Source organism: Panthera tigris, chromosome C1 (assembly GCF_018350195.1).
Source record: "Panthera tigris isolate Pti1 chromosome C1, P.tigris_Pti1_mat1.1, whole genome shotgun sequence".
Taxonomy (NCBI): Eukaryota; Metazoa; Chordata; class Mammalia; order Carnivora; family Felidae; genus Panthera; species Panthera tigris.
Genome location: NC_056667.1, coordinates 110,168,341 through 110,185,337, shown reverse-complemented (window position 1 = coordinate 110,185,337; position 16,997 = coordinate 110,168,341). Strand labels below are relative to the sequence as shown.

Below are 16,997 nucleotides of genomic sequence, written 5' to 3'. Positions count from 1 at the left end.
GACAGCGTTTGGAAACCCACTAGAGATTTTTTGAAAATACTTTAATATATGTAATATATTCAACATCCTGAATAAAAATGGAAACAGGCCAATTAAACTTGTGATGGTTACCTTAGCTCACTTCTTAACCTTGGAGGGATTTGTTCTCCTGGCTACTGAACTACTGCAGCCATCGTAAATGGGTACCTGTTTTCTGTCAGCGTACAATTCAAACCAAGCATTTTTAAAGGTAGGTAGCAAAGGGCCCCTCTTGTTCCAAAACAACTAGGTTTTTAGGATGGACTTCCTCCGAATGCCTCCTCCTGCCCCGCTCGTGCCTTTCCCCGCTTCTCCCTGGCAATAAAGATGAATACCCTCTCCTCGAGCCACAGCCAGCCAGCTTTTTCCCCTCCCATGCCCTTCCTCATCCCTTTTGTTCCTTTCTCTTGGCCATTTCAATCCCGCCTCACCATTCAACATGAATAAAAAACTTGTAAATATCAGTATAAAAAAACACCACTAGAAGGGTTCTCTCTGCTCCTAAGCTCTTCCTGCCTCCCGCTCTTTCCTTCAGTAAACCAGTCCTCTCCATGCTGAGGAAAGCACCTTCTAAGTTGCCTCTTTGTTCAGTCAGTTTGCAAATCCCAGGGCCCTTTCCTACTATAAAGTGGCCCCCCCACTTCTCAGTGGGTTCCTACAGCTAATGGCTTCTTCTCTGACTTTAAGTTGCTTGAACTTGGTGTGATCTCAGACACAGCAGACTTTGACCTGAGGAAGCTGAACACATTCCATTTGGACTTACCTATGAATAATAATCCTCCCATTACCTCTATCTGTTTAAAAGTACCCTGGCTCCTCCAAGGAAAGAAACCCACCACTACAAATTAGAAGGGGTGTGGCCACCGGTGGTGGGGCGGCGGCGTTGGTTAATCCAGTAGGGGATGGCAGGGCCACTTTCTCGGCTCTCCCTTCTCCCTTTGGTCCCTGGGAGGAGAAAGAGAGGAGGAAGAGAGAGAGAGAGAGAGGTAAAGAGAAAAGGGGAAGAGCAAGGAGGAGAGGGAAATAGGTGGAGACAGACACAAGGTAGGGGAGAGGAAGAGAGGCAGGCTCTCAGTTCGTTGATAGCTGTACCTTGTGGGTAACAGACTCTTCTTTTCTCAGGGTCCCCAAATTCCAAAGATGGGTTCCTGCTTTCTCTGTTTCCCTGTTGGCCACCACTTCCATGCAATGAGACTACCATAAAGATTCTCCTAATCTCTTTACTGCTCCCTTTCCTAGGACGTGCTACTTCTCCCAAAGTCCTAGTGCTGCAAAATGCTGATGGTAATTTGATAAAGTGAGGGCAAGAAATGTAACGTCCCACAGAGTGCTGTGGGCTCCGCTCATTAAAAATTACAGGGACTGAAGTTCATTGAAGTGCAGCCTCCACAGTGCTCCTAGGTTTCGGGCCTGTGTCCTCCCTGTGAGAAGCACACTGACTCCAACGCCTGCACCTCCAACCTGCCCTCCATCCACACCCCTCATAGTCCTGCCCTTGCCCTCTGCAGCCAGCAGCCTGCGGCCCCCTAGGTCCCGCTCCAGCCCTTCTCGTGTGACAGCACAACATGTGAACGAGACTAGGGGCTGCCTCTGTGCTCTCCTTCAACTCCTGCAATGAACTCAACTTCCAAACAGCCTTACATCTTGATACTGACAGTTCTCATCTCTGTGCTTTCCATAAGATCAAGAACCCGATGCATCAGTACATCGCTTTCTTCTTTTTCTTAGTGAATCATGCAGAACAATATAAGCAGCTAAAGCATTCAATATGTGGCACAACTCAGGGGCAGAAGAGGGTGATATGAAAAACACTACTAAAACCTCTGCATTCATGACCTCATCAAAACCTGTAAGTGGAAGCAGCTGAGCTCTCCAGGATGCTAACGACATGCATGTGCACTCAGTGTGCACAGGAGTCGCTCCCACTCCCAAGAGAGGCACGCGGCCGACTGTCCGAGGCACAGGCCCTTCTCCCAGGGGTCGTCCCAGCAGTCTCACTGCCAGCTGCCACCTCCTCGGGGCGGCATTTCCAGCTAACCAAAGCAAGTCTAAGAAAACACCGTTAACAAAGCCTTTACCTGAAGTGACTGTGCTCCTAGTTTTCCTATAGGTTCAAGTGCCCATTCTATCAGTTACTTACCAATAAACTATTTACTGTGAGATTTACCCAGAGGTAGTAGAATGCAATCCCTTATTCAGCCAAGCAGATATTTACCTTTGTTAGGGCCAGGTCCTTGTCCAGGGTTAAGAGGGGGGATGCGACCTTGTGCTCCCTGCTGCCCTAGGCCTGGTATCAGGGGTGGGGGGCCTGCGTTCTGTCCTTCCTGAAAAGATGTTTTTAAAGCGGGGGTGTGAAATCATAGGCTTGTGCTTCATGAATAGCAATTTCATCATAATGTGACAAGATTAAAACACTAGGTTGCCCCAAAGCCTCCAGCAGTAAATATACAGCTAGTGACATTATAGTAAAATGGTCCTTAGATTGGGAGGAGACACTTCTCTTACCATAATAAAATGAAACACTTACATTTTAAACCTGATGACAGGTTTCATGTAAAGCTAGATCTTTACCTGTAATGCCAAGTAAGAACCACAATGGAAAGTCAGAAATCCTACATAACACTCTGCATAAAGGAGGAACTTCCAGCCAAAGTGAAGATCTGGAAATCTGCCGGGACAGGTAAACTCTGCTCTCACACTCAAGACTCCCTTCCAGCTACAGAGAATAATCAGTCCTCTCAAGAGGCTAGGGCTGGGTTTGAAGAGGCAGAAGAAAGGAGTTCGTCCACACCGGCTTTCTCCCACCACCTCCTTCCCTCCCTCTTTCTCGACCTCCTCATTTCCCATCCTCAGCACCTACTTCTCATTCCCAGCTGAATCACCTGGGACCCTACCAGACTCCTTAGGTCCCTGCAGACACAAACCTGCTGCTCTGATCCTCTGTCCCTGCGCTCGGGAACCCCAGAGTTCACTCCAGCGTGTCCCCAAGACTCTGCATTTTTACCCAGCCACGCCTAAATTCTGAGTCTCCACACTGTCCAATGACCTTGGATCAGGTCTCTTAACAAATTCCTTTATATAAAAAATGCATTTGGTGGCTGGACCTACTATGAAAACAGTAGTTGCACATTCCAAACCAGCTCCATGAAAGAGCAGCCATGACAGGACATGTGGCATGCGGCTACAAGGCCACCATTAACTCAACACCAGTAATTTCCGTCCTTTGTTTCCTCTCCCCCTGACCCAAAGACTGCTCTTATCAACATCTCTCAAGCTGTTACTTTAGCACCAGAAAGCAATTTCACTAAATTAAACCAACTGACACAATGGGTTTAAATAGTTGGCTTCATCAAAGTGAAGAAAGTCAAATTTCAGCATATAAAAAATATGACCAAAGATGTTTATCAGGCAACTCTTGAGATTTGAAATGTCCTATAATGTATCAAACCTTCACACTCATTCCTTAGGTCAACTAATGAGTCTTTAGAACCATTACGCCTTTCATGTATAAAATCTGTCACTACTTGATACGATAAAAACTCTTACTGAACTGTCCCAGAAACTCAGGCCTATCCTCTTAAATCTGACATGTTTATAATTTCAGTCATAATGTGGTAGCTAAAGTTCATCACTATTTTTGTCCTTCAAATGAAAGCAGTTAATTCATTACCATAAGGTTAGGTAACTGATACTGTAAACACACACAAATGCTCTGTGTGTTAATAAAATCTATAACACTTCCAGTTTTAGGGCAGTTAAGGACGATCAACCTAGATTTATTCCACTCATCCTAAATTCTAAAACATGCCCAACAGATTCTGGAAAGGAACTCAACTACCATCGGGTTCTTTGCTACTGTGACACCTCTAAATCCTGGGAGATCTACAGAAGGGTAACGTGTAACCTTATTTAGCTATTTTAATTCAGTAGACCCTACGGTCATCTTCATGTGACAGATTCTCAGGTGTCTGAAAAAGCAAAACGGGCCGTGTTCTGCACATGCAGCATCAGCAGCACATCCTCTCCAAGTGGATCGAGTACCTCCCAGTGAAGACCCAGGGGGTCAACATTAGCTCGCTCACTCACTCACTTTTGGTCCACAACTGACTTCAGGGACACAAACCCAGTTGTTCACACCCAAACAATGCTTCCACACTATGAAACGGAGAAAAATATAAAAACCACAGAGCCACACTGTCAAATCCATTCATGCTCATGCAGTCTTTCTCTAAGTCCCCCATGAACCCTGAGCCCTCCTCTCAAAGCACAAGCCCAGCCAAGGGGTAATAAAACTTGGCTAACAAAACAGAATCATCAAAAAAAGGGCCCAGAAAATGTCTACAGAAATATTCCCTCCAGTAAATTGACATGTGAGCTAAAACCCTGAACAGAATTTTGTCCAAAGGGTCATCATTTGAAGATGCATCATTTGAGAATGCACAATTCCGGGCTCAGAGGTCTCTAAAAGCATTCACTGAAATGAAAATAGTGAGATCAGAGTCTGCTGTAAACTTGTGAGTTACATACTCCATCCTATCTTCAAGAGTAGAGCCGGCAGGCAAACCAGCCCGTGAAACACCAGGCTACAACATGAAGAGCCCAGAAAGGGGAGGCCTGACAGGCTCAAAGCCATCCACGCCTCTTCCTCAGGGTCACAGCTCTTTTAGCCCCAGGGACAATTAGGAACTGTACTAAACTAAGAGTTGATCTTTTCTGGAATAACTGCTATTGAAAAGATTCATATTACATTATGTATAATGGTCCATTTAATTATTCTCATTTGCTTCTTCAGCCATGATGCTACTCTCAAGCCACCATCACTACTTGAGAGCCCCTGATACGAACTGTGACGGCTTCCCATAGCATCTGGAAGGGCCACTTCTGTGCAGGGCATATTTTCCCAATGTGTAATGCCTAGAAGTTAGAAATAAATAATACCTGATTGAAGGGGGCCCGAGGCCCATCACCTAGCAGAGCTGTTTTCTGCTGCTGGAATGGTATTGGCCCTTGAGATGGATGTGGCCCTCTTGCCGGGTTCTGCTGTCCCTGAGGTCCAGGGGGCCCTTGCATGCCACCCTGGGGTGGAGGCCCCAAAGAGCCCTGGGGCGGCCCCTGCTGACCTTGTGAGCCTGGAGGCCCCCGCAATTCCTGGGGAGGGCCTAGCATGGACCCTTGGGCTGGAGGCCCCTGCATGCCTCGCATCTCCTGAGGGCCGTGTCCCAGCAGTCCACTTGGAGGGTGAGGTCCTCTCATCTCTTGAGGCGGGTGGCCCATCATCATCCCTTGGGGAGCAGGACCCTGGTTCTCTCGGGGGCCTGGAGGACCCTGCATTCCTCTTGGATTCAATCCCATCAGAGGTCCCTGAGACACAGGACCTTGGATCCCTTGAGACCCTGGCCCACCTTGGATCCCATGAGGGTGAGGAGGTCCTTGCATTCCTCTGGGACCAGGTGGTCCCTGCATACCTTGAGTACCAGGAGGCCCCTGAGGGCCCAAGTGACCCTGGGGACCAGGTGGGCCTTGGGGGCCTATGTGACCTTGTGGGCCAGGTGGACCCTGAGGCCCCATATGACCTTGAGGACCAGAATTACCCTGTGGTCCAGGTGGTCCTTGAGGTCCCAAAGGGCCATGAGGTCCAGGATGCCTTTGCATTCCTTGGGGCCCATGCATGTCCTGAGGCCTCGGCAACCCCTGGGGTGGGCCCTGGGGCCCTTGTGGTCCCATGAATCCTTGTGGCCCCCCACCTCCCTGATGCAGTGGAGGACCTTGTGGTCCCATTTGTCCCTGGGGTCCAGGGGGTCTAAACTGTCCCTGCGGCCCCGGAGGCCCCATTTGAGCCATGTTCATTGGCATCTGCTGAGATGGATGGGGTTGTTGAAAACCTTGAGGAATCTGAGACATTGGACCTTGTCCTGGAAAGGGCTGGGGTCCGAGGAGAGGAGTGCCAGATGAAGGAGGAGGCTGAATTTGCTCAGCCTGTTTCTGTGCAAGTCTTTCAATTTTAAGTTGCTGGAAAGAAAGGAAGAACAAACACACTGATAAATATGCCGCAGCCCTCAACGATGACAATATTGCTATCACTTACTTCACTGGGAGAGCCTCAATACAAACATAAGGCATCGACCTCCCAACACTCCACAGTAACTACAATCCATACAACATTCAGGTATTCTGGGAGCATGTAAGCACCTTCTTTTGAAATACTGGGAAACAATAGTCAGAATTATTCATATCCAATAATTTACTAGTTCTTTATCATTCTTGCTAACTTTCAAAGGTTAAAAAAAAAGGAGCAAATCACCTGCTCTAGAGCTGACAGAAAAAGAAAAATTATTTTATCTGTGGGTAAATAAATGAATTCAAGTTAAAACTATGCTGGCTTTATCTTTTCTATGAAAAAGGTACCTTTAACTTAGTTCGACTCACTGCTTGACTGATCTGGTTTCAAAGTCTAAGAAACAGAATTCTTTCACAAACTAGCTTCCTAATGTAGCAATAAGAAATGGTGGTGCTGGGTGGGGGTATGGGCAAAATAGGGGAAGAGGTTTAAGAGGTACAAACCTCCAGTTAATAAAATAATTAAGTCACAGGGACAAAACGTACAGCATTGAGAATATAGTCACTAATACTGTAATAATGTTGCATGGTGACAGATGATACACTTATCATGCTGTGCACAGCATAAGGTATAGAACTGGTGAATCACTATGTTGTACACCTGAAACTGTGACATTGTATGTAAACTATACTTCAATTAAAAAATGAGAAAAACAGAAATGGTGGCGTTCGTCAGATCCATCTGAGAGTCCCATCCCCTCTCCTTAAGAGCATGTCAATAAATGTCTTTTAAGAAAGATCTACTTTCTTAGATCATCTTGAACCCTCCGCTAAAGAGCATCACACACCTCCAGAAGCTGTGGGTTAGTATACTGTAACGTGGCCATTTCTTGTTCAATTTCCGCTTGTGTTTTCTTCTTCTCTTCCAATTTAATGTCCTCTTTTCTGTCATTCAGTACCTCATTTGGGGCAGGAATTGGAACTTTATTTTGCATCCACGCCTTGGGAAAGAAGAGAATATTAAAATATACCCTAAGTGTGTATATTATAATGAGAGAAGGTGAAAACCATTCTGTAAGGTCATTGGCTCATTCCAACCTGCTGAAAAGAAGTCAGTTCACCTGGTACACTGCCTTTATTTCTAATGCTCCTTCTTAGTGACACAAGAATGGAGTTAGGCAAGCACATTGCCAGGTAGAAATTACTAACTTAATAAAAACTATAAGATCTTATGTGTTATTAAGAATGAAAAGTCTGCCCACATCTTCAAAAGGGCACAGGCACTTTGTGTTGCAGAGACAAATAAAGTAGAAGACAGACAGACAACGCAGAGGAGAGTCAACATACTCTCTCTGTTCCATGCTTCTCTCTTCTCTTTCCTCTGATGGCTTGGACAGTAAGACATAGGTGAGAATCAAAGAGCTACAAGAGTCATGACGAACTCCACACGAATGCAGAGCAGCAGATGGGAACTCTGTCTAAGAATACTCCAAAGAAGTCTGTAGTGCAGAAAGACCTTCCACGGATGAAAACATGCAAGAAAGCCTCAGCAGGCAGAACCTCCTGGTGGAGGAGGGGGCTGCTGGTAGTTACTCACCTGCTGGAACTGAGCAGGAATAGGTTTTGCATATGGAACTTTCTTCTGAGGAACTTTTTTCTGATCCTTTTGCATCACCTCCTCCATTCCCCAGTCCAAACCTGGAATTGTCATCTCAATTTCATTTGACTCATCTTTCCCTGTAACCATAAAAAGAAGCAGTTAGCCAAGGAAATAAGAGAAGGTGGCTACTTCATCCGTGAATGCATTTTTAGAAGAGACTTTAAATAACATGTAATAGATAATTCGATGACTTTTATCAACATGTCTCAACATAAATCATTTGGGCACTTTCAAAATAATTCAGCACCATGAAGGTAAGAAACAGGTCTCCAGGGGCGCCTGGGTGGCTCAGTCGGTTAAGGGTCCAAACTCTTGGTTTCAGCTCAGGTCATGATCTCACAGTTTGTGAGTTGGAGCTCCACACTGGGCTTTGGGCTGCCAGCTCAGAGCCAGCTTGGAATCCTCTCCCTCTCTCAGACCCTCCCCTGCCTGTGCATGCTGTCTCTGTCTCTCAAACAAATAAATAAACTTAAAAAAAGAAGAAAATAGAAGAGGTCTCCAAAAATTTTATAAAAATAAAACGTATAGGTACAATGTCTCTTACCCATCTGCTCCTGTTCCATAGCCAGTTTTAGTTGTTCTGGTATTCCCATTCCTGGAATTACTGCCAGGCTATTAGGTTCAAGGTCATCTACAAATAGAAATACATCTATTGTCAATAGAGATTTTATAAACATAGTAGTCCAATAAAATGAACACTTTATAAAAATGAATTATCACTCAATAAACTGTAAAACTGAAATTAGTTTTATATAATCTTATCCATACCTAATAACACTTTTATAAAAGAATATCAGATTTCAAAGAACAATAAATGTGCAAGGGTCTCACCATATTCTACTCCATCTTCAGACATTCCAGGCAATAGGTTGAGATTATATCGATCTCGCATTTTATCACCTGGTCGGTTTCGGGTCCAAAATTTGCTGTCAAAACAAAACCATTTGGAGGGGCGAGGGGAGGAGCATAGTTTTGGTATATTTCTGGGCACTTACAAATACCAAGCAGGGTAAACGCAATAAAGTTTTAAACACCTTTCTTCTAAAAATTTAAAATGTTGAATGATTTTTTTTTTATAAGAAGGCAGAACAAAATTTGAATAACAAAGTCATACTCCATACTCTATCTCCTTATTATTATATACATATTTATAAATCACTATAAAAATGTTGAACTACAAGGGCGCCTGGGTGGCTCAGTTAGCTGAATATCTGACTTCGGCTCAGGTCACAGGTCATGGGTTCGAGCCCCATGTCGGGCTCTGTGCTAACAGCTCAGAGCCTGGAGCCTGCTTCAGATTCTGTGTCTCCCTCTCTCTCTGCCCCTCCCCCTCTCATGTTCTCTGTCTCTCTCTCTCTCTCAAAAATAAATAAAGATTTAAAAAATTCATAAAGGGGTGTCTGGGTGGCTCAGTCTGACTTTGGCTCTCAGGTCATAATCTCACAGTTTGTGGGTTCGAGCCCTGCGTTGGGCTCTGTGCTGACAGCTCAGAGCCTGGAACCTGCTTTGGATTCTCTGTCTCCTTCTCTGTCTATCCTTCCCCCTCTCATTCTCTCTCTCTCTCTCTCTCTCAAAATTAAATTTTAAAAAATTTATAAAAAAGAGGTTGGACCACGAATTAATACATCAATAAAAATAAATATATATCTTCTCTGCAGCTCTATAAACACAGTAATTCCTTGTTATTTTTGATATAAAGCTTACCTAGTATGGTCATTTGAACCTGAGCAGAGAATATGTCCAAGAGGATGCCACGCCAGACTCCAGATCATTCCTTCATGGGCCATCTCCATCCCACCCACTTCCTTCTCTACCCTGTAATAGCACCACAGAAAGAAGTCTTTTCAATAAAATCACACACACACACACACACACACACACACACACACACACAGACATTTTGTTTTACTGTAACACAAAGCTACCAAAGCCTTTTACTTTGAATCTGGTCAGTTCCACATGTTTCAGGGGTACTGATTTGTCATCAGTAATATAATCTTTGATTCAAAGAGCACTTCAGAGGGAAAAATGCTTCAAGAATGATTTCACCAATAAGAATCAAAGAAATCTGTTTTATTCTCCTTTAATGGTTTCCACATCCAAAATGAAGGTGCTAAGTTTTCTATTCCAAGCTGGGTTTACAGAATTGAAAACTGCAGGAAGACTCTGATACAGGACATAGGAATACTCAGAAAAAAAACACAAAATACCATGTTCTATACTTTTGGGAGCTCTCTTCATAAAATATACAACTGTTTTACATGGTAAGTATTACATACCCCACATGCCAGAATAACAAAGAGCCATCGGACCCGCCACTGGCAAATAGTCCTTCGTGAACAGGATGCCAGGCCACAGCTGTAAAACAAACGTGGGGGAAGGCAAAGTCGTCAGCATCTCAGCATACTAGTGGTGACAGAATGAGAAGCATGCCACAGCCACCGACCTGTGGCTTCTTTCTTGTGACCTCGGAAGACTTGAAGCTCTTCTTTCAGGTTTCGGATATCAAAAAGTTTGCAGAGGTGGTCACGTGATGCGGTGAGCAGCCAATTGCCATTGAGATTTAATTTCACTTCCATTACTGTGTTTTTATGGGCGTGACTAGAAACAAAGTACCAAGGAAATAATCTGTCAGAATTTAAAACAAGTATGAATCCATACAATGGCCATTTTGGTTAAAAAGGACATGGGTCAAGACGGCAAGAGGTCTGTAAAGCATGTAACAGCACGAGACCACAGTTAAAGTACACTTGAAAGAAATAGGTCAATGACAGAAATAACATCCATTATCTAAGCATAGTTTTCATTAACCAACTAAAATAGCAACAGAACCTCAACTGTACAGGGAAGCTGATCTGTGAAGCAGGGAAGCACCTGAGCATGTAAATTAATATTCAATAAATCTCATTAACTTTTCAAAGTTCAGTGAAGTTCCCCTCATTAAGACAAAGCATAAAAAAGGGGCACAGGCTAGTTTGAGGGTTAATTTGAACTAAAAACACCGCAACCAGTCGAGGCCTGCAAGGAGCACCGCTCACATTTCCCTTCAGCGGCTGCAGCCACTGCAGTCTGCAGCAAAGCAGCCTTGCTCCAACCCCTCACTCTGGATTTGCCTCCCTTCCCAGTCACAAGGACCAGGATCCAGCTGTTTCGTCAAAAACATGTTAGTAACATAGCCATTTAAATATGAATGTCAACAGATAATTCAAAGACAAAACTTTATTATGAGGCTGCATCAGAAATAAGCACCTCAGACAAAAAATGAGAATGGATTCAAAACTGGAGGGGAAACTTCTCTCTAAACAGATGTGGTGAGATGGAGAGGGCTGGAGCAGATGTGCCGAGATGGACAGATGTGGCGAGATGGACAGATATGGTGAGATGGGACAGATGTGGTGAGATGGAGAGGGCTGGGGCAGATGTGGTGAGGTGGGCAGATGTGGCGAGATGGAGAGGGCTGGGACAGATGTGGTGACATGGACAGATATGGCGAGATGGAGAGGGCTGGGGCAGATGTGGCAAGGTGGGCAGATGTGGCAAGATGGAGAGGGCTGGGGCAGATGTGGCGAGGTGGGCAGATGTGGAAAGATGGAGAGGGCTGGGACAGATGTGGCAAGATGGACAGATGTGGCAAGATGGAGAGGGCTGGGGCAGATGTGGCGAGATGGACAGATGTGGCAAGATGGAGAGGGCTGGGGCAGATGTGGCGAGATGGACAGATGTGGCAAGATGGAGAGGGCTGGGGCAGATGTGGCGAGGTGGGCAGATGTGGCAAGATGGAGAGGGCTGGGGCAGATGTGGTGAGATGGGCAGATGTGGAAAGATGGAGAGGGCTGGGACAGATGTGGCAAGATGGACAGATGTGGCAAGATGGAGAGGGCTGGGGCAGATGTGGCGAGATGGACAGATGTGGCGAGATGGAGAGGGCTGGGGCAGATGTGGCGAGATGGACAGATGTGGCGAGATGGAGAGGGCTGGGGCAGATGTGGCGAGGTGGGCAGATGTGGCGAGATGGAGAGGGCTGGGACAGATGTGGCGAGATGGACAGATGTGGCAAGATGGAGAGGGCTGGGGCAGATGTGGTGAGATGGACAGATGTGGCGAGATGGAGAGGGCTGGGGCAGATGTGGCGAGATGGACAGATGTGGTGAGATGGAGACGGCTGGGCAGATGTGGCGAGGTGGGCAGATGTGGCAAGATCGAGAGGGCTGCAGCAGATGTGGTGAGATGGACAGATGTGGCAAGATGGAGAGGGCTGGGACAGATGTGGCAAGATGGACAGATGTGGCAAGATGGAGAGGGCTGGGGCAGATGTGAGATGGACAGATGTGGCAAGATGGAGAGGGCTGGGGCAGATGTGGCAAGGTGGGCAGATGTGGTGAGATGGAGAGGGCTGGGGCAGATGTGGCGAGATGGACAGATGTGGCGAGATGGAGAAGGCTGGGCAGATGTGGTGAGATGGACAGATGTGGCAAGATGGAGAGGGCTGGGGCAGATGTGGCAAGGTGGGCAGATGTGGTGAGATGGAGAGGGCTGGGGCAGATGTGGCGAGATGGACAGATGTGGCGAGATGGAGAAGGCTGGGCAGATGTGGTGAGATGGACAGATGTGGCAAGATGGAGAGGGCTGGGGCAGATGTGGTGAGATGGACAGATGTGGCAAGATGGAGAGGGCTGCGGCAGATGTGGTGAGATGGACAGATGTGGCAAGATGGAGAGGGCTGCGGCAGATGTGAGATGGACAGATGTGGCAAGATGGAGAGGGCTGGGACAGATGTGGCGAGATGGACAGATGTGGCGAGATGGAGAGGGCTGGGGCAGATGTGGCGAGGTGGGCAGATGTGGCAAGATGGAGAGGCCTGGGGTATGTCTAGTAAGTGGTACAACATCAGCTCCATATACCAAATGGTACATCGTGAGACATGGCAACCTAGGGTAGCGAGAACCACCTCCTCCTCCCCACCCCCACCCCCAGGATCCCCAAATTACATTTAGATACATATAGCAGAACAGAAACCACACTTAATTAATAAGAAGACTCTAGGTACGAGTCCATCTGTTGTCTACCCTAGATTTTCAAGAATACATGGTGGGAAAGAAGGCTCAAAGTTAAGGAATACAGGCAGCCTTGTGCCCCTTCATTTAGGGACCAAGGTAGGGTTCCTATCACTTACAGTGTTGCAAGACTCTGCCCCGTCTTGGGATCCCAGAACTTGATTGGTTGTTGACTATCTTTACTTCCTGAAACAACTAACCCTTTTGTTGGATGCCAGTCTACACATTTCACATCTGCACCATGCCCTGTGGGAAACAAATTAAGATAAAACCTAATCAGTCACACATTTAAAGCAGAACTCCACTGAATTTAAACCAGAGTAGACAAAACTATTATAAGTTTTGATCCTAGTACTGTCATATTAATCTTTTTGAAAAGACTCTTTGGTCTTTCGAGTTTTGGATACAGCAACCTCTTCCAAGGTCACGATGCACAGGAACTATTCCTCTTCTCCTACAACTAAGCTCATCTTCTTGCCTACCTGCTGGAGGGCCAGTCAAAGCATTTTGGAAGCTGCATCACCCAAGCCCCATATTTAAAGCTTTTTATGTTTTTGCAGGACGATCATAATCATTGGGCACGATCCTTGCCGTTCACTCCAGGTTTTCCCACTTCACAATGATCCTTATAGATCAAAAGTCCTAAATTCAGATTCACACACCAGCATTTTCTAGATGTGGCAGTAGGAAAAGTATTCCATTTATTGAAATGAATTGATGAATTTGATTAAATCAAAATGAGAAAAACAATCCCTGTGTCATTCACACACATGCCAGCTACTCTGTTTAGTGCTTACTACAAGCATCACCTCTTGAAATCCTCACAAAATCCTGAGAAAGATATGATCATTACATCCTTTTTATAAGGGAAGTAAAGAAACAGAAGGACTGGAGGGGTTAACTAAGACGTCCTAGTTTCCAAAGCTAGTCAACGAGAACAGGAGCTGGAATGTGAACCTGGTCTACAGGATTCCAGAAATAGTTCTCTCAACCACAGTGCTAGAGCATGAGGTCACTTCACAAGTGGAACACATTAACTGATACTAAAACTCACTAAAGTCAGAATCACAATTTACAGAACTCAAAGAAACTAGTTATGGCTTTTAAAAAATCAGTGCTATCCAGAAAAAGCCTCAGGAGCAGTTTATACAGCACTACAAAGCAGGTGAAAAGGGAGGTAGAGAGTATTTCAAACAGCTCCCTCTCTAATCAAGACCAAATCCAGCTTCTATGAAGTTTGAGGTGGGAAGGAGAAAGGATATGGAAGAATATCAAGGGAGGGAGGTAGGGAAGAAGGAAGAGATGGTTCCAGAGGCAGTAGAAAGTAAATTTGCACCAATTAAGGTGAGTGATTTGGGGCACCCATGTGGCTCAGTTGGTTGAGCGTCCCACTCTTGATTTTGGCTCAGGTCATGATCTTGCAGTTCGTGAGATGGAGCCCTCTGTCGGGCTTGCGCTGACGGTGCAGAGACCACTTAGGATCCTCTCTGTCCCTCCCCTGCTCGTGCTCTCTCTCTCAAAAGTAAATGAAGAAGGAGGAGGAGAAGGAGAAGGAGGAGGAGGAGAAGGAGAAGGAGGAGGAGAAGAAGGAGAAGGAGGAGGAGGAGGAGGAGGAGAAGAAGAGGAGGAGGAGGAGGAGGAGGAGGAGGAAGGAAGGAAGGAGGAGAAAAGAAGGATTTGCATCTCAAATAAGCAGGAACTTTAAAAACAAGACCCCATGCTGGCAAGCATGTAAGAAGATGCCAACTGCCTGGGCAACAGTTTAACAATGTGTACTGAAGCCTGAAAAATGTGCGTATCCTACGACCCAATGACCTCATGTCTCAGAATTTATCCTGAGGAAATAATGGATGTACAGAAAGATTTATTTACAAGAATGTTAACTGATAGTTTATTCTGAAATGCCCTCCAGAAACATATTGCAAAATATATTTCAGTATGGCATATGGGCTCAATGGAATATGATGCACCTGTTAAATGATAATATAGTAATTTAACGATGTAATTACAATGTTCATGATACAATCTCAAAAATACCAGTGTGTGCAGTATTCCTGATGCCACGAATGTAAAAGATAAATTAAGACCATGAGTGTATGCAAGCCTATCTAGAGAAAAAATGCAGGAAGTCTAGACACCAAACTGTTTCCAGAAATATTATTAAGATGAGTAGAGGTATTAAGGTGATTCTTATTCCTGTGTGTTTTGTTTTTATATTTTCTTTTTGTAATGTTTTGTGCTGTATATATATAATGAACATACATAATTTTATATATGGGACCCGAAGGTGGGAAAGGGGAAATTTTATTGTTGTTTTGATTTTATTAAGAAAAAGAACTGAGCATGGTAATATTGAATAGAAATACACTTCAGTCCCCCAGCCCCTTGTTTGGCTTAAGAAAGTTTAATGTCATTAACAACTAAGATATGGCCAGGAAATTAAAAAAACTTTATGGGCCACTATCACCCAAAATCAAGTATTATGTATAGATACATGTGTATTTTAGCCAAATTTGGAAAATACGTTAGAAAACACTTTTAAAATACGATGCATTGTGCAAAAAAAAGTTCATACTCTAAGCAGCCCCCTCTAACCTCGCCTTTTCTGGGATACTTTTGATATTGCCTCCACTTTATATGTTTAGTCTATATAGTATATGTTTAAAGAAGTATATGCAAAAAAAAAAGAAAAAAGAAAACCCTATCAGTTCATAAAAAAGAAACAACAAAATATATTTTAGCTGCTTTGATTTTGTTTTCTGAAGTTTTCTACAATGTATTTAAGTAGAATCCAAGCCAAGTGAGGAATCCCATCTATCCTTTTCTGCTAAACAAATTTACCCATATCCAGACAAATCACTAATAAAAATTCAACTGATTGGAACTGATTCTTGGATATTATTTTATTGGTCATTGTCCTTAATAATAAAATAAAAATACTACTATTAGCAAGCATATACACTTATTATATGTATGGTATTATTCTTTTTTTTTTTTTTTTTTTTAAGAGAGTAAGAGCATGGGGTGGGGGGGGGGGCTGGTGGCGGTGGACAGAGAGAGATAGAGAGAGACAGTGTCTTAAGCAAGCTCGACGCTCAGTACGGAACCTAATGAGGGGCTCGGTCCTACAACCCTGGAATTGTGATCTGAGCCAAAAACAAGAGTCAGACGCCTGGCTGAGCCACCCAGGCACATCTGTATGGCACTATTAGTTATTCTAAGCAAAGCATGTATACTAATACTTTACATATGAAAATTACAAACAGGTTGAACAACTTGCCCATGATCACACAGCTGATATATGGCAGAGCAGACATCTTGAATGCAGGGAGCTGGCCCCTAAGCCATAGCTCTTAAATGCCTATTGCCCCATTAGATGTGGAAAGGTTCGTCTAAGAGTTACAGGAGGAAAAGAAAACATGTCCCTTTCTATTGGCTTCTATATGCACAAAGACTCACTGAAAGATAGCAGACAGGGAACAGATGGAAAGGCAAGTATCCAAGTCTTTACATTATTTTATTTTTAACTATATGCACATGTAATCTATTTTTTTTATTAAACACAAATAAAAGTTACCTAAGAAAATATGTACAAAATAATATGTGCACCATGCTAATTACATTTGTAGCTTAAAAAGACACACACACAGAGCACACACAAACATTTGCTCAAAAATGTACAAAATGTGCCTGAAAGAAAACACAAGAATCTCATCACATTAATTGCCTCCAAGAGAGGTAAATGAGTAAGGAGACTTCACTGTATATTGTTTGGTACTTTTTAAATACTGAAACACATGAATCATCTATTGAGAAAAAAATCAACTAAAATTTTTAATTTACTAAATAGCAGTAGACTGATTACCTCTGGAAAGTGGATACGAAATGGTTACAAGTAGCATGTATCATTGTTACAATTTTTTCAAATGAAAAGGAGGAAAAATAAATAGCTTAACCCTGGCGCAGAAGCACGCTGATCTGCAATCGCTTCCTTCTTCAGTAAAAAAATGTTACTAAATTTCCAATGAAGTGACAAAAATGCTTTCAAATGATAAAATTGTACCCTCTCATGTCAGTGTTGACACAATTAGATCCAGAACAAGGAGACTAATAGAAATTTATCCTAAGAAAATAATCTAAAGGTTTTTTTTAACTTTTATATTTAAGAGATGGCATTTGAAACCTTGTTGAAAGTAGTGAAAATGTGT

The 16,997-nt window shown here is 44.1% G+C and overlaps 1 protein-coding gene across 6 annotated transcripts in view; it reads right to left on the bottom strand.

The window, feature by feature from the left end:
* WDR33 (WD repeat domain 33) overlaps positions 1-16,997 on the bottom strand; it is a 107,979-nt gene that overhangs the window by 10,749 nt on the left and 80,233 nt on the right. For 3 of the 6 annotated variants that reach the window (XM_042994168.1, XM_007093102.3, XM_042994167.1), the window contains exons 8-17: positions 12,909-13,035; positions 10,182-10,336; positions 10,015-10,093; positions 9,440-9,550; positions 8,567-8,661; positions 8,280-8,366; positions 7,673-7,812; positions 6,924-7,076; positions 4,957-6,027; positions 2,234-2,342 (exon numbers count right to left, since the gene is read on the bottom strand). In XM_042994168.1, the coding sequence (XP_042850102.1) occupies positions 2,234-2,342; positions 4,957-6,027; positions 6,924-7,076; positions 7,673-7,812; positions 8,280-8,366; positions 8,567-8,661; positions 9,440-9,550; positions 10,015-10,093; positions 10,182-10,336; positions 12,909-13,035 (2,127 nt within the window). Of the gene's footprint in view, positions 1-854; positions 964-2,233; positions 2,343-4,956; positions 6,028-6,923; positions 7,077-7,672; positions 7,813-8,279; positions 8,367-8,566; positions 8,662-9,439; positions 9,551-10,014; positions 10,094-10,181; positions 10,337-12,908; positions 13,036-16,997 lie in introns of all 6 variants that reach the window. The other 3 variants (XM_042994169.1, XM_007093103.3, XM_007093104.3) reach the window with 2 other exon arrangements.